General features: G+C 43.1%; 1 protein-coding gene across 3 annotated transcripts in view; it reads right to left on the bottom strand.

Moving 5' to 3' along the window:
• Positions 1-25,665, bottom strand: part of LOC126335233 (uncharacterized) — a 385,936-nt gene extending 360,271 nt beyond the window's left edge. For all 3 annotated transcript variants that reach the window (XR_007564829.1, XR_007564828.1, XM_049998276.1), the window contains exon 1: positions 25,577-25,665. Coding sequence is in view for 1 of the 3 variants with exons in the window: in XM_049998276.1 (XP_049854233.1) it covers positions 25,577-25,654 (78 nt within the window). In the remaining 2 variants the exon portion in view is untranslated. The remainder of the gene's footprint in view (positions 1-25,576) is intronic.
• Positions 25,666-26,207: the final 542 nt, after the last annotated feature.

Genomic DNA, 26,207 nt, shown 5'->3' with positions numbered 1-26,207 from the left:
GAGCACCTCGTACGTCTCGAAAGTGTTCAATTTTTCGGCCACGTGGCTAATTACCGTGCCATAAGGGTGGAAAGTTGAGGTAACTACGTCCCGTGGCACTTCGAACCGGAGTTCGAAGACTCTTAGTGTGCGTAATCCTAGTCCAGCGTGGTCAACAATAACCTCTCCGATGTGACCATCGGAGTGTTGAATTTGAGAGTGTTCGCTCATCTGTTCACAACTGCGTGACATAACTCGTCATTGACCACATTGGTGTAAACGACACTACTTGTGATGGATAGGTGGATACCGATGATGTCCTGTGTTGGTATTTGAACTTCGTCGCGGATGAATCGTTCGACTTCAAAGGCTCGTGGTCGTGCGTAGTCGGGCTGGAAGCTGATCATGATGGTAGCATTTCTGTACGAATGAGCCATGGCGACTAAGTGTCAACGGACGCGAGGATTAGCTGCGGCGAGGAGGTAAACAAACTACGCGCGCTCGCGATTCTGCGGACGGGACGTAAACAAGACGTCCTCGCCGCTCACTGGCCGAAAGCAGACTGATTCGATTAAAATCATAGGGCCTAAATGTTTTACAATCATGTCACAATCCAGTACTACCCAGCACGCATAATGAACGAGCATTCACAAAATTTTATGTGTACAGACAATCAGCAGCGAAAATTTGTACAGAGGTCAGGAATCGAACCCGGGTCTCCTGCTTAGGAGGTAGGTGCGTTTTTTATTATTATTTGTTCGGTATTATTCGTTGCGTTTGGTCTGGGTGGACGTCACAATACATACGTGGAAGTTGATCGTTGATTCCTTTACTCAGTTTTTTTTATTACAAACGACGAGCAGCCCTCTGACTGATCATGCTGAGCTACCGTGCCTGCCTTAGGCACTAAGCCGCCTTGGCACAGCGATTCACACAACTGCAAGGATTACCCTGGCATACCTCTCTCCTCGATCCAGATTCCCATTGCTGCCCCAGTCTTCTTTAAACTCCTCTTTACACACGAACAGAATTGCGGAGGCCCTCAATGTTCTGGAATAGCACCTCAGCTTCGAAGGTAAATGGGGGATCCAGCCCAAAACCCAGGAGCAGTTACTTATACAAAACGAAATGGCACAGTTTCAGAGACTTTTCAGGTTTCATACAGATGTGGTTTTATGTATACTGACTGAAGTGGTGAGTGAAAATTTGTACCAAGTCTGGGAATCGCACCTGGGTCTCCCACTTATTAGGCAGGTGTGTTAGCCACTAAGCCGCCTTAGTGCAGTGGTGGACATGCGAGGGTAAACCGTGCAGTTGTGTGAACCTCTGTACCATGGTGGTTTAGTGGATAACACAACTGCCTAGTAAGCAAGAGATCCAGGTTCGAGTTCCGGCCTTGGTACAAATTTTCACTTGCCACTTCAGTCTGTATACATAATATCAAATCTGTATGAGACCAGTAAAGTCTCTGAAATTACGTCATTTCATTTGTAAGTATAAAATGGTGGATCACGTTACATTTTTGGTCCCAGATACCCAGAGTAAATTCATTAAAGTAGAAAGTTAAGATCCCCGTTTCATGCGGTTGGCTCGCAACGTATTGTAGTATCCTGTGCTTAATCTCAGAGTTCAGTATTTCTGCGCTTAATCCGAAATTTGACTTTAGCATTACAGTGCATCTGCATCTACGTATATGCATGCAAACCACTGCGAAGTGCATGACAGTGGATACTTAGGATGGTACCACACGTTAGGATTTCTTTCCGTTCCATTCACTTGTGGAACGTGTGAAGAATGATTGTTTAAATGCCTCGATAATTAATCTAATCTTATTCTCATGATCCCTATGCGAGTGATCATATTCCGAAGTCAACATTTACAGCCAGTAGATTTTGTCGGGATGCCTTACATCTATCTTCAAGAGTGCCATTTCAGCATATCTGTGCCACTCTCACGTACAAACAAAGCTGGGGCCATTTCTTGTCACCCTTGTATGTTTGCGTTCATTGTCTTCTGCTGGTCCTATTTGGTACGTATGCCACACACCCGAACAATACTCCAAAATGGGGATCAAGTGATTTATAATGAATCTAGTATTCCGCTAATGCACCAAAGTCTGCCACCTGCCTTACCTACGCCCGAACCTATTTGATCATTCCGTTTTACATCCATACTAATTGTTACGCCCAGTTGTTTGTACGAGTCGAATGTTTCGAAAACTAACGCTTTTACGTTTATGAAGATTTAAAACAAGTTGTCAAAATTGTAATCACTTTGACTGAAGTTACTTTTACCTCTGTCGATGACTTTCTGTCCAAGATAACATCGTGTGCTTGCAGGTACACGTCCGACTTTTTTCCATTTTATGCACATTATTTCGGTGAGTAGGCCAGTACTTACTTTCATGTACTGTGTATTTTGCTGTTATGTGCATTCACTGGTTGGGCTCCCATCAGAGTGGCTGGAGTCTAGGCAGCGAGTGCACATAACAGCAAAATTCGCTACACCTGAAGATGACAACTAGGTAGGTCGCCGAAATATTGCGCGTAAAATGGAAAAAACAACTCGGCTGTGTATCCAGAACCACACTTTCAATCACTTACGCCGAGAAAACAAGAAATCACATAACAAGCTGCGTCCTACCCACCAAGAAATCCTCAATCATGTCACAAATTATGTTTATTACGGTACTCCACATAATAGTAAGTTTTTAATAATCGTTGTTTTAATGGCGTGATGCTGCTGGAAATGGCTCGCTCTTCCTCTGGCCTGAAAACCGGTACGTCCAGCCACTTATACGGGGACACAGAGTGTGATTTGACATCTGAACCAAGAGGATGTTTATACACGGTGTTTTATTGTTAATCGGCCGGAGTGGCCGAGCGATTCTAGGCGCTTCACTCTGGAACCGCTCGACCGCTACGGTTTCAGGTTCGAATCCTGCATGGATGTGTGTGATGTCCTTAGGTTAGTTAGGGTTAAGTAGTTCTAAGTTCTAGAGGACTGATGACCTCAGATGTTAAGTCCCATAGTGCTCAGGGCCATTTTAACAATTTTTTATTGTTAGAGTAGCTGAAACACAAGCATTGCCAAAGTATTAATTTTCCAAATATCTATTAGCAACGAACACAAAAAATGAACTGTGTTTTTAGTGTAATATCAAAAAATTTCATTTCCTCGTATTTGTAAAAACACCTTTGAAATTACGAAACAGTCGTAGAAGGAAATATGCATAACGTACAAATGTATAAGCACAGTATCCAAATTAGACAGTTTCCATCCACAGGGCGCAGCTGCTTCCCATCTCTATGATTTGTTTTCTCCTGCAGCTGTTTGCGCTTCGCACCTGAAAGCTGTCAAAAGTGCAGCCAGTTGACTCGACTCTGCTAATGTCTTCGTAGTAAAGGATAAATGTATTAAAACTTTACCGATGATGCCGCAGTTTTTCAAGCATCTCAGAGTTTATGTAGTCATATCTCCTAAACTATGTATGGTACCATGATGTAATGTTGTAGGTGGATTTAATGGCGTATGTTGATACTGTCTACGAAATTTATTGCGAATGGATTTTGTAGCACAGAAGCAATAAATTTAAACATCGTGCATGATGCGGTAGTTTTTCTCGCATCTCATTCTTTATGATGTCATATCTATTGAACTATAGTCGGCAGGTGGTTCTTACCCGCACAGCGATTGTTGACCGACAGTAAGAGATACGTGTACCACGTTTTGTTGAATTCGCCCCATTGATTTAGGAGGAGATGTGGAACATACATCCATTTCTGTAATATGTATGGATGCTAGCCTCCAATAAGCGGATAACCGGGCACAAATGAAATTGGGAAACTTTACACTCTTACTGGTGTCAAGTGATTTCTGGGAGTGTTAGTTGCTATAAAAAGTGCTGACTTCATATAATTTAGTGATACATCGGAAGCAGCTCGTCATAATGCAACAAAAATTGATATACAGTGTGTAGTGGGTATTACAATCTGCCTCCAGTTGTGACTTTTGATCGTTATCGCCATACGATAACACAGTTTTTATGACCACAATTGCAATAACCGAATGTGGAACGCATGTAGTTCCACCAGGAGAGGGAAAGCACGCCACACTACCGTTGAACATCAAGGTAGCTGAGAATAAGATTCCCTGCTCGTCTCATCTCTCGCAATGGCGATCAGAACTGGCCACCGAGTTTGACACCATATGAATCTCGTGTTTATATGATCAATCCACGAACCATCCCTCAACCCAAGGCAGAAATTAGAAGCGTCATTTGTCAAATTCAAGCGAAACTTTGTTCTAGTATAGTCGAAAATTTTGTGGATGTCTGCGGATGAAGCGGGCCCTTCAAACAGAATGCGATTTTGATTGTCTAACGTGCCAGTTGGGCAGAATTTGACACTGCATTCCTCAGGACGATATCCAGAAACTCTGTCAATCAACACCAAACCGAATAATTTTTTGCATAAGGACTAGAGGTGGACCAAAGTGTTATTGATTTGCTCAGTTTGTGAAGTTCTTTCTCTTGAATTTGTTTGTCTGTACTCGTACATGAAAACCAGATCTATAGATTTTCGTCCCATTCGGGTGATTCCTTCTTAGTTGGTTTGTGTGTGTGTGTGTGTGTGTGTGTGTGTGTGTGTGTGTGTGTGTGTGTGTGTGTGTGTGTGGAGGGGGGGGGGGTGTTGTTGATGTGAATGAGGCCTGCGGGTCACCAAGGTTGCAGGAATGGTACGTAGATAGCTGTAGCAAATTCTTAGACTGCTCCTTGAAACACTTAATAAGCTTTCACAGAACAGCTTCAGGTTTTTCAGCAGTCGGTGGCGCTTTCGCCTGGGTCACACAAGCCTGTAACAGTTCGTGATTCTGTTCTTTGTGTACGTTCAGTATCCCATACAGTCTTATTTTGAATGGGTCCTACACACTGGAGAAAATTCTAGAATGGATTGCCGGAGTGTTTTGTAAACAATATCTTTTGTAGGCTGAAAGCATTGTCCCACTAGCTAGCAGTGATCCTAAGTCTCCACTTGCTTCACCTGCGACTGGGCGTGTATGATTATCTCATTTCATATCCACAGAGTATTACACACAGATATTTGTCAAAGATTTTTTATTCCAAATCACTGATATTGTAGTCACATGATACTTTTTTTTCTTTTCGTGAAGTCTACGATTGTATGTTCCTGGACATTTAAAACAAGTAGCCAGTCATTGCACCACTTTGAAATCTTATCAACTTCTTTCAAGAAGTAATTCACTGTAGTCGTCCAGTTGTAGAATTCATGGTCAAATAAACAAAAATTTCAGGATCCGCTAAAGACTGACATTCCTTATGATGAAAAGACTTTTATTTGGAAAATATCATAAAATATGTTCTCCGACTTACCACAAAATTTAAAAAAATAAGTATCCATTTTATAGTTATCAACAGAAAATATTGGACACTACGAATTTTGCTAGGCCTTTTAATGTACATAATGGATTTTGCAGCAGTATTTCCCTGTTAATGATAACTTTTTATTCGTAGATATTAATTGTTACATATTATGTATAGGGTGTCTCATAAAGAATGCAATATTTAAATTAATAATACAATACATACTTTCATTCACTGCTTTCGTATGGCATCATATTCTGGGGTAATTCATCGTTGAGTAGAAAAGTATTCATTGCACAAAAACGTGTAATCAGAATAATTGCTGGAGCCCACCCACGGTCATCCTGCAGACATCTATTTAAGGATCTAGGGATCCTCACAGTAACCTCACAGTATATATATTCCCTTATGAAATTTTTTGATAATAATCCAACCCAATTCAAAAGTAATAGCAGTGTGCATACCTATAACACCAGGAGAAAGGATGATCTTCACTATGCAGGGTTAAATCTGACTTTGGCACAGAAAGGGGTAAATTATGCTGCCACAAAAGTCTTTGGGCACCTACCAAACAGCATCAAAAGCCTGACAGATAGCCAACTAACATTTAAAAATAAATTAAAAGAATTTCTAGATGACAACTCCTTCTACTCATTGGCTGAATTTTTAGATATAAAGTAAATAAAAAAAAAAAAAACGCTTAATCATTAGTGTCATGCAATATTTTGTGTAATGTAATTTCTTGTACAGACATCTTTTATTAACCTGACACGTTCCACATCATTACGAAGTGTCGTATTCATGATCTATGGAACAAGTATTAATCTAATCTAATCTAATCTACTTGAAAATCACCAGTATTATTTCGTCAACAATCAATACGAAACACAAAGACTGAGATTAAACACTGTCCGGGGCGTCTCCAGACACGTCTTCGCTGGTCATCGGATCTCATCATTGAGGACAATTCTGCTCCAGTGAATGAGATTCTAGGTCGAAGATGTTTCTGGAGACCAACCCGACTGTCACTCACCATACGGCCCGATAGCCAGGAGTATTGATTGGTCTGGGGTGCCATTTATTTCATAGTAGCAGAACCGCCTTGGTTGTCATCAGTGGCACCTTTATATCACACCGGTACGCCTACGATATTCTGCGCCCTGTTTTGTTGCCCTTCACGGCAAGCCATCTTGAGCTTATATTTCACCGAGCTAATGCCAAACTGGTAAAATGCGAACCACAGAATGGCGAACATCCGAAAATGCGTCACGGGCGGGGTGCAACGCGAGTTCCTCGATCTGCCACGAATTTCTTCCGCTGGCTGGATCCGGCCTGCGGACTGCCTCTGGCCATCCGTGCTGCGGGGAATGTGGAGACAAGATTGGAGTTAATTACTGCACTCGCAGAGACGCTAGGAAACGGTTCTTCCTTGCTCCATATGGGAGCGGAACGGGAAGAAACCATAATACATAGATCAATGAGAAATACCTTCTTCTCCACAGTGGGTTCAGGGTGTGGATATAGATTTAGATGAAAAGGTGTCAGCGTGAGGTTGCTGCCTGGGTTTTAGGCATTCCTCACTACTCTGTATATCTCGTTTTATCCCACATACTGCCCAAGTTGCACATCCTAAAACAGCAGCCTTACAAAAACTGATCTTTTACAAGGGGGAAAAGATCCCCAACATTGTGTGTGCGCGTTATTGTGTTGGTGTGTTTGTGTTTTCTCCTATCGTAATAAGTGGCAGTATGGTTTTCTGTCCCATTAACATTACGATGGATGTTTAAGAGGCAGACAATTCTTCGCTAAGCGTATCACCGAGAAGGGAAATGAGGAACTAAAAGATGTTCTTGTCGATAATGGCTAAGTATATAAGGCACCAGCTGCGCGTCGTTGATTGGCGATTCACACTCTGAGAGCTTGCTGTAAACGAGTTCACGTGTTGTGTTCGCCACAAACTAAGTCAAACGCTAATATTGCAAAGCTAAAGCTAAGAACATTTTACAAAAGTTTGGTGAAAATGAACCGTGTTGTTGGTTGGTTACTTCTCCAGGTCAATGAGTGGCTCACAAGAGGAAGAAGTTTCAGAAAGGGCCAACTGATTCAGTTCATGATTGGTAGGTCCCTTGCGAATCATCTAAACAGATCAACTCTAAGATGTTTTGGCTCACTACCGTCCGTTTTTGATAAAACCACTTCTGAAGTTCATGACGCGCAATCGACTCAGAATTTACAGTATCGACAGATAGTACAAAACTGCATATCTGTCGTCATCATCATATATGGGGTCGGGAAATCTGGAAAAAAAGGTTATGTATCAAAACGCCTTTAAGTGTTAAGTGTCGCTCGCCGAGCGACCAAGGCACTTGGCTGTGAACCGCTCACGTCATGTGTTCGATTCCTGAGTGCCTTCTAGAATTCGTTTTTCATGTCTAGCTTTCTAGGTATCGAAATAGAATGCTAGATAAGGTAAATAAATCAATTACGAGTTTTAACAAGGTAGGTAAATGTATGTCTCAAAGAACTTTGATTAGTGAAGAATTAAAATTTTAATCTTTGCCTTTTGTAGTAGCTCTTTTACTCAATCTTTTTCAACCCTCACATTTTTCGAAAACACTAGCTGAATGGATCTAATCATTCGAACATTCGAAAGAGGTATATTCACGGTATCAATAGTAAATAATGAATACACTCTCTGTGAAACTATGGTAGCAAGGGCAGGTAAGTGCGAAAAATATCGCACGATCAGCCCAACGGCTCATATATCAAAGAAGAATATGGAGGAGAATGAGAAAGAAAATTGAGGATCTGTTAGATGATCATCAGCTTAGCGTTCTGAAAGGTAACGATACCAGAGAGGCAGTTCTGACGTTGCTGTTGATAATCGAAACAAGACTTATGAGAAATCAAGACACGTTCATAGGTTTTGTAGATCTGGAAAAAGCGTTCGAGAGTCCGAAATGGTGCAAGATACATGAACTTCTGGGTAAATAAGAATAAAATATGTAGGGAGAGACGGAAAATATTCAATATGTGCAAGAACCGAGAGAGAACAATAAAAATAGAATACCAAGAACGAAGAGTCGGATTAAAAAGGGTGTGAGACAGGGATGTAGGTTTCTTACTGTTCAGTCTATACAGGGTGTTCGAAAATTCTCATTACAAACTCCTAAGACTTGTAAAGGGGAATGAGTACATAATATTTTGACTGGGAACCCACGTCCAGAAATGAACCGTTTCCGTTTTACAACGGTTTCAATTCAGATGTGTAACACATCTACGTCTGCCGAGGTTAAGAGAAAAGTCTGAGAGTTGCTTGTCCTGGTATGCAATAGGGTACACAGGATGACGTCAAATGTGGTTTCAGCATGATGATACACCACCTCACTTCTCACGCGTGGTTCGGTGATACCTCACCAGACGATATGATGAAAGATGGATAGCCTGAGGTGGTCCAAATGCGTGGATGCCGCGACCGCCTGCATTAACTCCTGCAGACTACTTCTTGTGAGGTCGTGCGCAAAGTTTAATTTACGGGACTCCTGTAGAAACAGAGGAAGACCTGCTGGCACTAGTTCTGGCCGCTTCGCTGGAAACTGAATTATTGTAATTTATCAGTACTGTTCTGTACGTACATATGCCGAGTACTGTTTTGTTTTGGAATAACGTAAACACTTAATGGTTAAGTGTTAAAACATACAAATGTGCTCAAATGCTGAATGGATGTTCCGTTGTATTTCGTTTCGAATTGTTACCTAATAATCTTACGGTGTTACGCCTAATTCATTCCTTCAAGCGAAGTGGATGAGAACGGAAACGGTACTTTTCCGGACATGAATTCCTATTCAAAATGTGATGTACTCACCTACAAGTCCTAGACGTTTGTAACGGGAATTTCCGAACGCTCTGTATATCAAAGAAGGAATTGTGTAAATAAAAGAAAGATTCAAGAGTAAGATTGAAACTCAAGGTGAAAAGACATTAATGATAAGACTCGCTGATGACATTGCTTCCCTTTGTGCAAGCGAAGAAAAAATTACAGAATCTGTTGAACAGAATGGATGAACTGAGGATATGGATTGAGAGTATATCGAAGGAGGGCAAAGTAATAAGAAGCAGAAATCCGATTAGCGAAAAACTTAACATCGAAATTGTGGACCACAAAGTAGTCGAGGAAGGAATTCTACTATCTTGGACCAAAATAACACAGGACATATAAAGCAGAGCAACAGAGGCAAAGAGGCCATTCTGGCCAAGGAAGGTATGATAGTACCAAACACAGGCCATACTCCGACGAAGAAATTTCCAAGCATATACGTTTTGGAGCACAGCATTATGTGGTAGTGATCCGTGGACTGTGGGACAACCAGACAAGAAGAGATGTGCTACAGACGGATCTCGAAAATTAGGTAGACCGTTAAGATTTGGAGTAAGGAAGTTCTCCATAGAAACGTCCAAGAAAGGAACGAGTGCAAAGCACTGAAAAGAAGAAGGAAATAACTTCCTTGGTAACAGAAGAAGTCGCAGAGGGTAAAAACTGTAGCGAAAGACAGAGATTGGAATACATCCAACAAATAATTGAAGACGTTGGTTATTCTGAGTTAAAGAGGTTGGCCCAAGGGAGGAATTAGCGGCGTGTCACATCAAACCAGTCCGACAATTAACAAAAACTCTCTTTGGGGAATTAACTTCGATGCTTATCATGCGTGCGATAACCCTGTCGCCTGAGAAGTCTGTGCAGATCATGAATGGTGCTATGGATCGTTACTGAGACTGCATGGTTGTCAGTTCATGCTGGGTTTCCAGAATTTCAACTGTGAAAGCCTCGAAATATAGTTTTAACGGGGGTGTAGTTTGGAGGTATTACTTTTACCATGCAAGTTGGATGACAGCAGTCGTCTATAAACACGGTGTGACGATATTAGTTCGTCCACTCCAGAAATTCAATATGAGACAAAACTTGTTATTTGCAGTCTTTTTCTTTAATGCTATAAGGTCAATGGGCAGGAACTGTTGGCAATTATGCTTAATATATTGATAATAATACAAAAGTGAGAGATACACGAAAGAGAGTCACCTTCTTATTATATTATTTTTCATGAACATGAAGAGAACCAGGAAACGCGAAGCAGATTTCTCGTTTTATACGAGGCCGTTCAATAACTTAAGCCGCACTTATCTTTCTCAGAACATAAACACTGGCCATTAAAATTGCTACACCAAGAATAATTGCAGATGATAAACGGGTGTTCGTTGGACAAATATATTATACTAGAACTGACATGTGATTACATTTTCACGCAATTTGGGGGCATAGATCCTGAGAAATCAGTACCCAGAACAACCACCTCTGGCCGTAATAATGGCCTTGATACGCCTTCGCATTGAGTCAAACAGAGCTTGGATGGCGTGTACAGGTACAGCTGCCCATGCAGCTTCAGCACGATCCAACAGTTCATCAAGAGTAGTGACTGGCGTATTGTGACGAGCAAGTTGCTCGGCCACCATTGACCAGACGTTTTCAATTGGTGTGATATGTGCTGGCCAGGGCAGCAGTCGAACATTTTCTGTATCCAGGAAGCCCGTACAGGACCTGCAACATGCGGTCGTGCATTATCCTGCTGAAATGTAGTGTTTCGCAGGGATCAAATGAAGGGTAGAGTCACTGGTCGTAACACATCTGAAATGTGACGTCCACTGTTCAAAGTGCCGTCAGTGCGAACAAGAGGTGACGGAGACGTGACACCATACAATCACGCCGGGTGATACGCCAATATGGCGAAGACGAATACACGCTTCCAATGTGCGTACACCGCGATGTCGCCAAACACGGAGCCGACCATCGTGATGCTGTAAACAGAAGCTGGATTCATCCGAAATAATGACGTTTTGCCATTCGTGCACCCAGGTTCGTCGTTGAGTAAACTATCGCAGGCGTTCTTGTTTGAGATGCAGCGTCAAGGCTAACCGCAGCCATAGTCTCCGAGCTGATAGTCCATGCTGCTGCAAACGTCGTCGAACTGTTCGTGCAGATGTGTGTTGTCTTGCAAACGTCCCCATCTGTTGACTCAGGGATCGAGAGGTGGCTGCACGATCCGTTACAGCCATGCGGATTAGATGCCTGTCATCTCGACTGCTAGTGATACGAGACCGTTGGAATCCAGCACGGCGTTCCGTATTACCCTCCTGAACCCACCGATTCCTCATTCTGCTAACAGTAATTGGATCTCGACCAACGCGAGCAGCAATGTCGCGATACGATAAACCGCAATCGATATAGGTTACAATCCGACCTTTATCAAAGTCGTGATAGTACGCATTTCTCCTTCTTACACGAGGCATCACAACAACGTTTAACCAGGCAACGCCGGTCAACTGCTGTTTGTGTATGAAAATCGGTTGGAAACTTTCCTCATGTCAGCACGTTGTAGGTGTTGCCACCGGTGCTAACCTTTTGTGAATGCTCTGAAAAGCTAATCATTTGCATATCACAGCAGCTTCTTCCTGTCGGGTAAATTTCGCGTCTGTAGCACGTCATCTTCGTGGTGTAGCAATTTTAATTACCAGTAGTGTGGGTAAAATCTTCTGAGGTATTGTTGAAAGGAAAGTGCGAGTATTAGTTGAGGACCAATTGGATGAAAATCAGTGTGGGTTTAGGCCTCTTAGAGGTTGTCAGGAACAGATCTTCAGCTTACGGCAAATAATGGAGAAGTGTTATGAGTGGAACAGGGAATTGTATCTATGCTTTATAGATCTAAAAGAGTCATATGACCGGGCTCCTAGGAGGAAGTTATTGTCTGTTCTACGAGATTATGGAATAGGAGGCAAACTTTTGCAAGCAATTAAAGGTGTTTACATGGATAGTCAGGCAGCAGTTAGAGTTGACGGTAAATTGAGTTCATGGTTCAGAGTAGTTTCAGAGGTAAGACAAGGCTGCAACCTGTCTCCACTGTTGTTCATATTATTTACTAGTAGATGGGAACAATGGCAGGAGGGTGTCCACAATGAGGAAATCAAAGAAAAACTGGGAATGAACTCTACATATGTAGCAGTCAGGGCGAACAGGCTTAGATGGTGGGGTCATGTTACACGCATGTGAGAAGCAAGGTTACCCAAGAGACTTATGGGTTCAGCAGTAGAGGGTAGGAGAAGTCGGGGCACACCAAGGAGAAGGTACCGGGATTCGGTTAAGAATGATTTTGAAGTAATAGGTTTAACATCAGAAGAGGCACCAATGTTAGCACTGAATAGTGGAACATGGAGGAATTTTATAAGGGGGCTATGCTCCAGACCGAACGCTGAAAGGCATAATTAGTCTTAAATGATGCTGCTGCTGCTGCTGATGCTGATGATGATGATGATGATGGGGAGTGTATTTATTCGTAAGAGTCAGAATTTGGTGACAATATACATCAGCATGTCTTGTCCATGTCCTATTTTTCTTTGTAGTCTCCACCGCGTTCTAAGGCCGTATGTCAACGTTGTGGAAGAGCAAGTATTCCCTGCTGGTAAAAGCTCTTGTCCTGTAGGTATAGCAATGTTTACACTGCATGACTGACACTCTCGTCATCTTCAAAGTGTGTTCCCAATAGAGAATCTTTAAGCGGCCCAAAGAGTTGAAAGCCCGAAGGTGCTAGGTCTCGGCTGTAGGGTGGACAAGACAATGATGTTCAGTCCAATCTGGCGATGTGTTTCCGGGTTCTCTGACTTGTGTGTGGGCGTGCATTATCGTGTTGGAGCAAGATTTCCGCTGGATTCCTGTCGGATAGAAAACGTCGGAAACGGTTCTTGAGTTTATTCAGAGTCTTTACGTTTGCCTCTCAATTGATTGTTGAATCCACCACCATCCCAGAAGACTGTCACCATGACTTTTCCGGCAGAGGAGGTTGTTTTGAATTTCTTCTTTTGTGGTGAATGATGCCACTCCAGGAAGGAGAGTCACCGTCTTATTGTATTAATTTTCAGGAGCGTGAAGAGAACCGGGAAACACGAAGCACTGCCTTTTTGTTTCCGTGCAAAGCGGTGCACCCAGCTTTCGTTCCCAGTAACGATCCTTTACAGAAAGGCCTCTCCGTCAGTCTCGAAACGCTCCAACAATTCAGACGAAATGGCCTTTCTTTGAAACTTGTGGTCAGCTGTGAGCATTCGTGGAACCCATCGTGAGCACCTCTTTGAATATCCTAGAGTCTCGATCATTGCAGACGCACTTACAATGCTGACCGACAATTGCAGTGCCAATTGTCGAGTAGTGATGCGCCATTCGTCACGAATAAAGGCATCCTCGCGATTCAGCATGTCTGGAGCAGTGGCTGTGACAGGACGTCCGGAGCGTGGTTGATCGTGGATAGCTGTTTCTGCATTTCCTGAAGCTGTAACTTTCTTTACCCAGCGCCCACCTGTACTCTTATCAACTGCAGCATCACCATACACTGCACACAAACGTTTATGGATGCTCACAACGGTTTCTTTTTCTGCACACAAGAACTGCTGCTTGTAACGTGAGTCATATGTAGACGCCATTTTGACGCTGTACTGCGGCTCTGCCATTTGTCAGAACAGTTCTAAACTTCACCGGCGCACAAAACAAACATCAAATGTGAAGCTCCAACAAGAACGTTTGTCTATGTATATTAATGGCTTTTTTTAAATTGGGTCTTTACTTATTGAACGATCCTTGTGTTTCCCACCACATTAGCAACATCAGGAAATAGCACTTTCCTTGCCACATCACTAATAAGAGAAATGTCTTTTTCTTTTAATAGGAAAACTGTTGTCCTTGTCCACAGTCTCTAGAGCCATAACTTCTTGGTCATTTTCCAGTACTTTTTTGTACGGCGCAGACATCTGTAGCTGTATGGATTCCTCTTTCCTCCTCTTAATTTAGCCAATATATAATCTCTTCCTCCTATGTTTGCAGGATCAGTCATTATAATAGGATCTGATGTGGATTCTGCAAACAGAGCGACCTCATCCATGCTCTAGTCGCTCTCCAACAAATGTCGGAATCAGAATCAATCTCCTCAGTTTCCTTTCTACTTAGTGTACTTGCCATAGCTTTGGTCACTGGCATTTCTTTCTGGCTCTCCCGCCTCTGGCCTACTCTTTTTTTTGTTTGGCAGCTTTTCCTTTTCAGCAGTGAGTATACTGCTGGGGTATGGTCTCCGGCGGTTGTTTTCCTGGTGTATGGTAGGGTCGGCATCCCGCGCTACACCGCTGTGTGGCTGTTGGTTGGGCCATAGGCGACAAAGTATCACTTTAAGGAATCTAATACAGTATTTTGAAATAGAGCGTATCGTGTCAATAATGAATAAATTAGCACACAGAGCACTATTTTCTTTGTATCTAACACAAATTTTACTGGTATGTAGTCAGTACTTCCGTAAATGAGGCAAATGTTCCAGAACTCTGTGCACATTTATTTAAGTCTGAAACTGAAAATTCTAATGGAGAAAGAAATGATGACTAACTATTTATAATCAACGGCAGCATAACTAACAGCAGGAACATTTGTGATAGGTGTGGTTTTCTTATGGATATACTGGGAGTATCAGTTTTTTGACAAGTTCTGACTATAAGTTTTAGGACATCTTACCCTACATCGGCAGCAATCATGAAAGTCTCTTTTCTGTATTTCTCGGACGTTGCGGGTCCCATATACGGTGATATTTAAAATGGCTCAGATTTCAATTAGCCATTGTTGCTATCAATTATGAATCGACTGCGCGTATGAACTTCAGGGCAGTTTCCCAAGAAACGGGTAGGGAGAGATGCATCAAAACAAAGTGACCGAAAAAAATCGCAGCACCTACAAGTTGTGCGACATAAGAAATAATTTGGAATATTATGTCTATTCAAATTTCACGACCGAGCGAGGTGGCTCAGTAGTTAGCGCATTGGACTCGCGTTCGGGAGGACGACGGTTCAGACCAGCTTCCGACCATTCTGATTTACGTTTTCCGTGATTTTTCTAAATAGCTTCAGGCAAATGCCGGGATGTTTCCTTTGCAAAAGCACGGCCGTTTTCCTTACCCATCCTTCCCTAATCCGAGGATGTTCTCCGTCTCTAATGACCTCTTTGCCGACAGGACGTTAGACACTAATCTCCTCCTCCTACAAATTTCACGCCAGCTTAATAAGAGTGGCTTTAGTAGTGCCTCTAAGTGGGTGCAAATCAGGTTTGCTTTAAATATACACTGCAACGGTCGCGAGCGTTAGTTAGCTTTGAGATTGGATATAGTGAGTTGATGTTAGCCGAGAACGCCTTTAAGGTGCCAAAGACGTCATTATCAACACCTCACTGCCCCTGAACGAGGTCGTGTAACAGGGCTACGAGAATCTGGATGTTCCTTTGATGATATTGTAGAAAGACTTGGGAGGATTGTACCCATTGTACATGACTGCTGACAACGGTGGTCACGATCAAGTACGGTCGCAAGAAGACTGGGCTCCAGACGGCAACCTACCATTACCGAGCGGGAAGACCTTCGTGTTCGGCCTATAGCTGTGGCGCGTCGTACTTCATCTGCAGCAGTAATTTGAGCAGCGGTTCTCACCGCAATGACGCTACGAATTGTTACAAACTGGTACTTCAAGAACAGCTCAAAGCCAGATGTCCTGTAGTGTGCATTCCACCAACCCCAAACCACCGACATTTGCGATTTCAGTGGTGTCAAGCGAGAGCCCATTGGAAGGCAGGGTGGAGGTCTGTTGTGTTTTCTGATGAAAGTTGTTTCAGCCTCAATGCCAATGATGGCGGTGCGGCCTGTTGTGCTGCCATTGACGAACAGCATTCTAGGGGGTGTTTTCCAGCAGGACAACGCACGCCCACATACTGCTGTTGTAATCCAACATGCTATAAGGAGTATCGATATGTTGCCTTGGCGTGCTCAACTACCAGATCTATCTCCGGGTCGAGAACATATGGGACATTATCGGACGACAACTCCAGACAGCATTATCCACAACCAGCGTCAACCTTTGTATTGACTGACCAAGTGCAACAGGCGTGGAACTCCGTCGCACAAACTGGCATCTGGCACCCTTACTATACACAATGAGTGCACGTTTGCTTTCTTGCGTTCAACATTCGGTTATTAATGTACCAGCATTTGACATTTTCAGTGCCATACCTCGCATTTACATAAAACTGATCTTACAATGATAGTGACTTAAATATGTTATCAAGATAAAAGTGTTCCCGAATTTCATTATTCGTTGCTGTGATTTTTTTTGCCAGTATATCTTAGAGTCCTTCATTTTAGGTGGTTGCCGCACAGGGTAGCCACGCGGTCTTAGGCGCCTTGCCACGGTTCGCGCTGCTCTTCCCGTCGGAGGTTCGAGTCCTCCCTCGGGCATGGGTGTGTGTGTTGTCTTTAAAGTTACATTAAATAGTGTGTAAGCCTAGGGACCGATGACGTCAGCAGTCCGGTCCCATAGGGACTTAACCCAAATTTACACAAATGACCTACTAAACAAGTGCCGAAACGGCTGGCCTTGTCTGAGGCCTTACTCTTATCATTGTTTCCAGCGGTGACGGTGAGCGTTAGTGTTTACCACGAAGACGGCTTTTTTTTATTACTGTTGCATGTTGCTTCCCAACATGCGATAAAATTTCTTCGTCCACGGATCTAACTTCTAACCAATTTCGGGATGTTCTCCCCTGTTTCAGTTTCTTAGTGCCATATTTTCCCGAGGGCATGCAGCTTTACTGTATGATTAAATGATGATCGTGTCCTTTTGGGTAAAATATTCCGTAGGTAAAATAGTCCCCCATTCGGATCTCAGGGCGAGGACTACTCAGGAGGACGTTGTTATCAAAAGAAAGAAAACTGGCGTTCTACGGATCGGAGCGTGGAATGTCAGATCACTTAATCAGGCAGGTAGGGTAGAAAATTTAAAAAGGGAAATGGATAGGTTAAAGTTAGATATAGTGGGAATTAGTGAAGTTAGGTGGCAGGAGGAACAAGACTTTTGGTGAGGTGAATACAGAGTTATAAATACAAAAACAAATGGGGGTAATGCAGGAGTAGGTTTAATTATGAATAACAAAAATAGCAGTACGGGTAAGCTACTACAAACAGCATTGTGAACGCATTATTGTGCCCAAGATAGACACGAAGCCCACGCCTACTACAGTAGTACAAGTTTATAAGCCAACTAGCTCTGCAGATAATGAAGAAATTGATGGAATGTATGATGCGACAAAAGAAATTACACTCCTGGAAATGGAAAAAGGAACACATTGACACCGGTGTGTCATACTCACCATACTTGCTCCGGACACTGCGAGAGGGCTGTACAAGCAATGATCACACGCACGGCACAGCGGACACACCAGGAACCGCGGTGTTGGCCGTCGAATGGCGCTAGCTGCGCAGCATTTGTGCACCGCCGCCGTCAGTGTCAGCCAGTTTGCCGTGGCATACGGAGCTCCATCGCAGTCTTTAACACTGGTAGCATGCCGCGACAGCGTGGACGTGAACCGTATGTGCAGTTGACGGACTTTGAGCGAGGGCGTATAATGGGCATGCGGGAGGCCGGGTGGACGTACCGCCGAATTGCTCAACACGTGGGGCGTGAGGTCTCCACAGTACATCGATGTTGTCGCCAGTGGTCGGCGGAAGGTGCACGTGCCCGTCGACCTGGGACCGGACCGCAGCGACGCACGGATGCACGCCAAGACCGTAGGATCCTACGCAGTGCCGTAGGGGACCGCACCGCCACTTCCCAGCCAATTAGGGACACTGTTGCTCCTGGGGTATCCGCGAGGACCATTCGCAACCGTCTCCATGAAGCTGGGCTACGGTCCCGCACACCGTTAGGCCGTCTTCCGCTCACGCCCCAACATCGTGCAGCCCGCCTCCAGTGGGGTCGCGACAGGCGTGAATGGAGGGACGAATGGAGACGTGTCGTCTTCAGCGATGAGAGTCGCTTCTGCCTTGGTGCCAATGATGGTCGTATGCGTGTTTGGCGCCGTGCAGGTGAGCGCCACAATCAGAACTGCATACGACTGAGGCACACAGGGCCAACACCCGGCATTATGGTGTGGGGAGCGATCGCCTACACTGGCCGTACACCTCTGGTGATCGTCGAGGGGACACTGAATAGTGCACGGTACATCCAAACCGTCATCGAACCCATCGTTCTACCGTTCCTAGACCGGCAAGGGAACTTGCTGTTCCAACATGACAATTCACGTCCGCATGTATCCCGTGCCACCCAACGTGCTCTAGAAGCTGTAAGTCAACTACCCTGGCCAGCAAGATCTCCGGATCTGCCCCCATTAAGCATGTTTGGGACTGGATGAAGCGTCGTCTCACGCGGTCTGCACGTCCAGCACGAACGCTGGTCCAACTGAGGTGCCAGGTGGAAATGGCATGGCAAGCCGTTCCACACGACTACATCCAGCATATCTACGATCGTCTCCATGGGAGAATAGCAGCCTGCATTGCTGCGAAAGGTGGATATACACTGTACTAGTGCCGTCATTGTGCATGCTCTGTTGCCTGTGTCTATGTGCCTGTGGTTCTGTCAGTGTGATCATGTGATGTATCTGACCCCAGGAATGTGTCAATAAAGTTTCCCCTTCCTGGGACAATGAATTCACGGTGTTCTTATTTCAATTTCCAGGAGTGTATTTAGATAGTGAAGGGAGACAAAAATTTAATAGTCATGGGTGACTGGAATTCGAGAGTAGGAAAAGGGAGAGAAGGAAACATAGTAGGTGAATATGGATTGGGGTAAGAAATGAAAGAGGAAGCCACCTGGTAGACTTTTGCACAGAGCATAACTTAATCGTAGCTAACACTTGGTTCAAGAATCATGAAAGAAGGTTGTATACATGGAAGAACCCTGGAGATACTAAAAGGTATCACATAGATTATAAAATGGTAAGACAGAGATTTAGGAACCAGGTTTTAAATTGTATGACATTTCCAGGAGCAGATGTGGACTCTGACCACAATCTATAGGTTATGAACTGTAGATTAAAACTGAAGAAACTGCAAAAAGGTGGGAATTTAAGGAGTTCGGACCTGGATAAACTGACCAAACCAGAGGTTGTACAGAGTTTCAGGGACAGCATAAGGGAACAGTTGACAGGAATGGGGGAAATAAATACAGTAGAAGAAGAATGGATAGCTTTGAGGGATGAAGTAGTGAAGGCAGCAGAGGAAAAAGTAGGTAAAAAAAACGAGGACTAGTGCAAATCCCTGGGTAACAGAAGATATATTGAATTTAATTGATGAAAGGAGAAAATATATACTGGGTATAGGAAAATTAAAGAGAACGTTTGAAGAAAAGAGAACGACTTGTATGAATATCAATAGCTCAGATGGAAACCCAGTTCTAAGCAAAGAAGGGAAAGCAGAAAGGTGGAAGGAGTATATACAGGGTCTATACAAGGGCGATGTACTAGAGGACAATATTATGGAAATGGAAGAGGATGTAGATGAAGATGAAAATGAAATTGGAGATACGATACTGAAAGACCTGAGTCGAAACAAGGCCCGCAGAGTAGACAGCATTCTATTAGAACTACTGACAGCCTTGTGAAAGCCAGTCCTGACAAAACTCTATCATCTGGTGAGCAAGATGTAAGAGACAGGTGAAATACCCTCAGACTTCAAAAAGAATATAATAATTCCAGTCCCAAAGAAAGCAGCTGTTGACAGATGTGAAAATTACCGAACTGTCAGTTTAATAAGTCACAGCTGCAAAATACTAACGCGAATTATTTACATACGAATGGAAAAACTGATAGAAGCCGACCTCGGGGAAGATCAGTTTGGATTCCGTAGAAATGCTGGAACACGTGAGGCAATACTTACCCTACGACTTATCTTAGAAAAAAGGTTAAGGAAAGTCAAACCTACGTTTCTAGCATTTGTAGGATTAGAGAAATCTTTTGGCAATGTTGATTGGAACATTCTCTTTCAAATTCTGAAGGTGGCAGAGGTACAATACAGGGCGCGAAATGCTATTTACAATTTGTACAGAAAGCAGATGGCAGTTATAAAAGTCGCGGACTATGAAAGGGAAGCAGTGGTTAGAAAGGGAGTGAGACATTGTTGTAGCCTATCACCAATGTTATTCAATCTGTTTATTGAGCAAGCAATAAAGGAAACAAAAGAAAAGTTCGGAGTAGGAATTAAGATCCATGGAGAAGAAATAAAAACTTTGAGGTTCGCCGATGACATTGTAATTCTGTCAGAGACAGCAAAGGACTTGGAAGAGCAGTTGAACGGAATGGACAGTGTCTTGAAAGGAGGATATAAGGTGAACATCAACAAAAGCAAAACGAGGATAATGGAATGTAGTCTAATTAAGTCGGGTGATGCTGAGGGAATTAGATTAGGAAGTGAGACACTTAAAGTACTAAAGGAGTTTTGCTATTTGGGGAGCAAAATAACTGATGATGGTCGAAGTAGAGAGGATATAAAATGTAGACTCGCAATGGCAAGGAAAGCGTTTCTGAAGAAGAAAAATTTGTTAACATCGAGTGAAGATTTAAGAGTCAGCAAGTCGTTTCTGAAAGTATTTGTGTAGAGTGTAGCCATATATGGTAGTGAAACGTGGACGATAAATAGTTTGGACAAGAAGAGAATAGAAGCTTTCGAATGTGGTGCTACAGAAGAATGTTGAAGATTAGATGGGTAGATCACATAACTAATGAGGAGGTATTGAATGGAATTGGGGAGAGGAGGAGCTTGTGGCACAACTTGACCAGAAGAAGGGTTCGATTGGTATGACACATTCTGAGACATCGAGGAATCACCAATTTAGTATTGGAGGGTAGCGTGGAGGGTTAAAATCGTAGAGGGAGACCAAGAGATGAATACACTAAGCAGATTCAGAAGGATGTAGGCTGCAGAAGGTACTGGGGTATGAAGAAGCTTGCACAGGATAGAGTAGCATGGAGAGCTGTATCAAACCAGTCTCAGGGCTGAAGACCACAACAACAACAGTGCAATATTCTGTGGCGCGGTGTCTTGTTACCTTTGCCTGTATGAAAATTACCGCGTTTTATCACAAGAGATTTCAATTTATCGTTGAGTAAAAAATTTCAAGTTAGCGTGTTTCAGGCACCAAACTGCCTCAAAAATCGCTTTATATCTTACACTTAATAATTTCTTTCGTTAAACATCCACACAAGAACCACGATAAGCTTACTACCAATATGACGTTATTTATTGCGTTTTTTTCATTAGTTCACTGTGTCTAGCACGGCGCGATCATAGACTTTTTAGATACAAGTTAAGGAATGTGCTAGACATTTTACCAGGTGTCGCTTCTCAAATGTCAGTACAACTGATTTTTTTACGTTTATTTAACAGGCTATTCTCTTCAGAAGAATCCACCATTGCTGAACGGTGGCGAAAGCATCCATTTGAGATTTTGGGCGGCGGGGAGGGGGGAAATAACGGGGTGGGAGGAAGGGGGCTGCTGAATCATGCTAAAGATGCGTCAGAGCTTCTTGTAATTCTAATCCTGATCCAGATTTGTATATACGTTTAAATTTTTATTTATGTCAAAGAATCTGCTTACGGGGGTTGGAATACGATAATGAAATGCCTGAAATGCTCCGTAAATATATACAGCATCTCAAGAGGTGAGGGCCAGTTAAACTCGCAGGAAAATATGAAAAACGGAGGATTGAATACGGAACGTTTGACTACCAAGACACTTCTTATAGTTCCATTACGTTCTACGTAGACTAAGTCCGGCTTCCGTGCTTAATTGTACAGACAACATCAAAGAAGTCACAGTCACAACCCTGAGATGAAATTAAGTGGCCTGCAGACATAGAGCATCTCGCGCATCCACAACGTCGCATAAACACAATTATGTTGTCGGCGGAAATGGGAAATTAAGTTGTCTGTACCCACGCGAAGTACAAAGAAATATGGCTGATCCGTATGCTGACCTACACCACCAACTGCAGGTGCAAATTTGTGCAAAATGCGTATTTCTTACCAATATGAAGGACAACGCAATCTGTAAATAGGCACGAACATACCGTTACTATCGCGGTTCGATTCTGGAGGGTATAACGGAATTTTCTAGTGATAGTGTTTAGCCATCGTTTCCCTCGTAGAAAATTTAGATATGATCATCATCGACTGAAGTGGGTAGAAATGTCTTCGTGTGAGTGTAGATGAAGTTCGACAGCAACCAAATCATCATAGGCTGACCTCAATTTGCGAGGGTGGTCCAACTGAAATCCTTAAAAGTTCCATAAAATTTCTGAAAGTTGTACAGTTGGTTTGGAAGCTGGCAGAAGTTATCCTTCCATTTTGAGACATGACGAGCAGTTAGCAGCCTGTTACTGTATCATAGAAAAGAAAACGATGTCAGAACAAAGGTGGCCAACACCTTATATACTTGCACCGCTTGCAACAGCAATCTGAGATACGTCCTTGAGTAGTGAAGCTATTAAACACGTGGAAATACATCGCAGGATGGAAGTACAGTACGGTAATTCATGTTTATGCCTTCAGCAAGTGTACGATTGGTGCAGAAAGTGTAAAATACGAGAAATTTCTGTGGAAGATGTTCCGCGGCCGGTTCAGGGACACAGCACAGTAACGAACGAAAACATTACCGCTGTTGTGAGAAGGAAAACTGTAAACTAATTGAAACTAATTAGTCGCTGTTTTGGATATTAGTGCTGGTTAGCACACAATTTTGTCTATGAGGTGGTGGATTTAATACAGAGTGCGCAATGGTGGCGCCACGTCAGGTGACTGCTGAAATGAAAGCCTGTTGAATCGGTATCTTTGAGGAACATTTGCGTTGTTTCCAGGTCGAAAGTAATGGGCTTCTGGAGAGAATTGTTACATGAAACCTGGGCTCACTAACACCAACCTAAAAAGAAAAGAGCGAGCACAGACTGGTGCCGTACCTCTTCGCCAAATAAAAGGAATGAGCACTCAACGATTGCTGCTCATCAATTTCAGCGACTTAGTACAACTGGATGTTGTACGCAGCTGATGGTGCAGTCTGAAGATGACCTAAGTCTAGGCCGAAACCAGCCATTTTAATAAAATAACCATCACGATCTAGCCTGTTTCTTCACTGATTTTATATGGCTTACAAGATCGCTGTTCCCAAAAATGTTACCAAAAATTTTGAATTCCGAAAGTAATTTCTGGAGCATCCGAAAGGAGTGTTATAACGCCGCTGTATTTGCATGAATTATTTAATCGACAACGTCTGAAGCTACATGGGGCTGTTTTCGATAATGTGGTTGTGTGTAATAAGGTAACAGTATGAGAAGAGCTGCAGAGGACTGATGAGTGAGGCAGGGGCTGAACGTAAATAAATGTAACATACTGCGCACACATAGTAAAAGAAATCCACTACTGTACAATTACAATATTGACGACAAATCAATGGAAACAGTATCTACCGTAAAATACGAAGGAGTAACCATTCGGAGCGACCTAAAGTGGATGACCATATAAAAACAAACATTACGAAAAGCGGATGCCAGTCTGAGATTAATTGGTAGAATGTTAAGGAAACGTCATTCATCCACAAAAGAAGTGCCTTGGAAAAGACATTTGACACCGATTATCAGTCTGGGGAACTTACCAATTAGCATTAATATGATAGTTAGAGAAAATCTAACGGTGAGCCAGGCATGAGGGAAAACGACTGGTTAAAACACATACCGATCTTTTAGTTATGAATAACAGGAATTTGTTTCGTCTCGACTATAACGTGTTTTTTTTAATTTTTTACTAATAACCGATTAAAAAACCGAAATATGAATAATTCATATCAGCACTGCTACATTTCTGTTTTTGTTTTTAAGTAAACCTTTCTTAAAGGAGGAGTAAGTTTTATTCGTGAAATTTATATTGGTTTGAAATATTGGGTTATTATAGAACATGAGGACAGTAAGCAGTGCTATTTTAGTAATAATGCCGACGGAAACGAGCAAGAAACACAGGGCGTAAGAACTGGTACAGCACTGCTGAGAAAATAATGTCTGTGTTGTCGTGTGTTCTGGCTTAACGTACGCACGTACATGTAGTGTGCAAGACTTGCCACAACCTGATCTATTCGGTAGCTTCTCGCTGTCGGCGACGGGTTATCCGCCATGTTGCAGAATAGCACCAGCCCTGGTCTGTAAATATTTTTACCAAGTTACGTAGCAATGAAGCGCAACGCTTCATTTGCTTGAAAATATGAAAGATTTGTCTGCCATTTCTATGAAATAATAAAAGAGGAAGGAAGTTACGGCAACAATAATAAATTAAAAACTTAAAAACAATTAATTCATAGTACTGAATAAAAATAGAAAATATCTGATCAGCTGCCTGCGTGTACATAATATGCCTTTATTTGCTTGTAGCCCTTGGAAACGGACAAATTAACATGAACAACAAAGGAAACATTTTTCACCTTTTAGCACTGAGTATTCATAAAGCCCAAACAGTGCTATGATCTCCCATTACAAGATGATTTTTGAGATGACTTCGAAAAAATCAGTGTCACTAGGAGAATACTGGTGATTTTTTGTTGTGTTCAACCAGTTATCACCTTTCAAGAAGAGCAGTGAACGGTTGACGCACTATGTTTTCGTTTAAATTGCGTATGTAATGTGAAATTCTGAGTCTTTGCTTCTTGAAATTAAGAGAGAATTTCTCAATCTACCTTCGATTTCCATGCTTATTACGGAAAATAATAACAACAAAAAAAGCAAAATTGATTATTTCAGCAGTCGGTTACTTTGAGCGGTTTTAACAGTCAAGCCGGCCGCGGTGGTCTAGCGGTTCTAGGCGCGCAGTCCGGAACCGCGCGACTGTTACAGTCGCAGGTTCGAATCCTGCCTCGGGCATGGATGTGTGTGATGTCCTTACGTTAGTTAGGTGTAAGTAGTTCTAAGTTCTAGGAGACTGATGACCACAGATGTTAGGTCCCATAGTGCTAAGAGCCATTTGAACCATTTATTTCACCCTTGAGTGAGTGAGATTCGGTCCGCTCGTTGTGTCAGCGGATAATCGGGGCTGATGGTATAGGTACAACTGACCTGAAGGCATTGACAATGCGATGCGTTTTCCTTAGTCACTAATGTGATTGTTTACTGTCATGTCACTGCGTGTTTTCGATAGCGGCCAAGCGCAATAATTTCGTGGTTAAGTAGTACAGTTACAGAACCACCTTGTTGATGCAGCTTTCACAACACAAATACGTCACGGAGCTTACCCAGCGCTCGGGCTGCGCCTGAACCTGTGACGTCAGCGCGGTCAGCAGCAGACAGATGAGCAGCGCGGCGGCTTGCATGGCTGCGACTGGCTGCCGGACTCCGCGGTGAGGGCCGCTATATTGACGCTTCCGTGTGCTTCCCCTCCCGCCTAGCTCGCCCACGCAATCCGTCTAGCGCGCACGTCCTCTGCACACACACACACACACACACACTCACTCACACACACACACACACACACACACAGCGTCGTTCCACGATCGTCATTCCGTAACACTCTCACCTCCCAGTGTGCGCCACGTTTGTGGAATAAGATATTGCGGTAGCCATCCCACACGATAGCTTGGGTTTTTTCCCCTTCTACTCAGATGTATTTTAGCATGTCTCAGTCTTCTCTTTTCTTTAAAAATGCCGTTGCACTTACCACGTAAGGTACGGTGTCTCAGGGGGTTAACCCGGCACCGGTGCTCTGTGGAAATTTCGCCACTGTTGGTATTTTTGATAGCCAAATTCTAATAGTTTGCTGTACGCTGTATTACCAGCGTCCATATCCCTAACGAAGGCCACGTAAATTAAAGGAGTGTGCTCGGATGAAAAAGAATAGTGAATGCATTTTGCACAGGGGAGACTGAG

This window comes from Schistocerca gregaria, chromosome 2 (assembly GCF_023897955.1).
Source record: "Schistocerca gregaria isolate iqSchGreg1 chromosome 2, iqSchGreg1.2, whole genome shotgun sequence".
In the NCBI taxonomy this organism is placed as follows: domain Eukaryota; kingdom Metazoa; phylum Arthropoda; class Insecta; order Orthoptera; family Acrididae; genus Schistocerca; species Schistocerca gregaria.
This window is presented reverse-complemented; position numbering and strand designations above follow the sequence as displayed.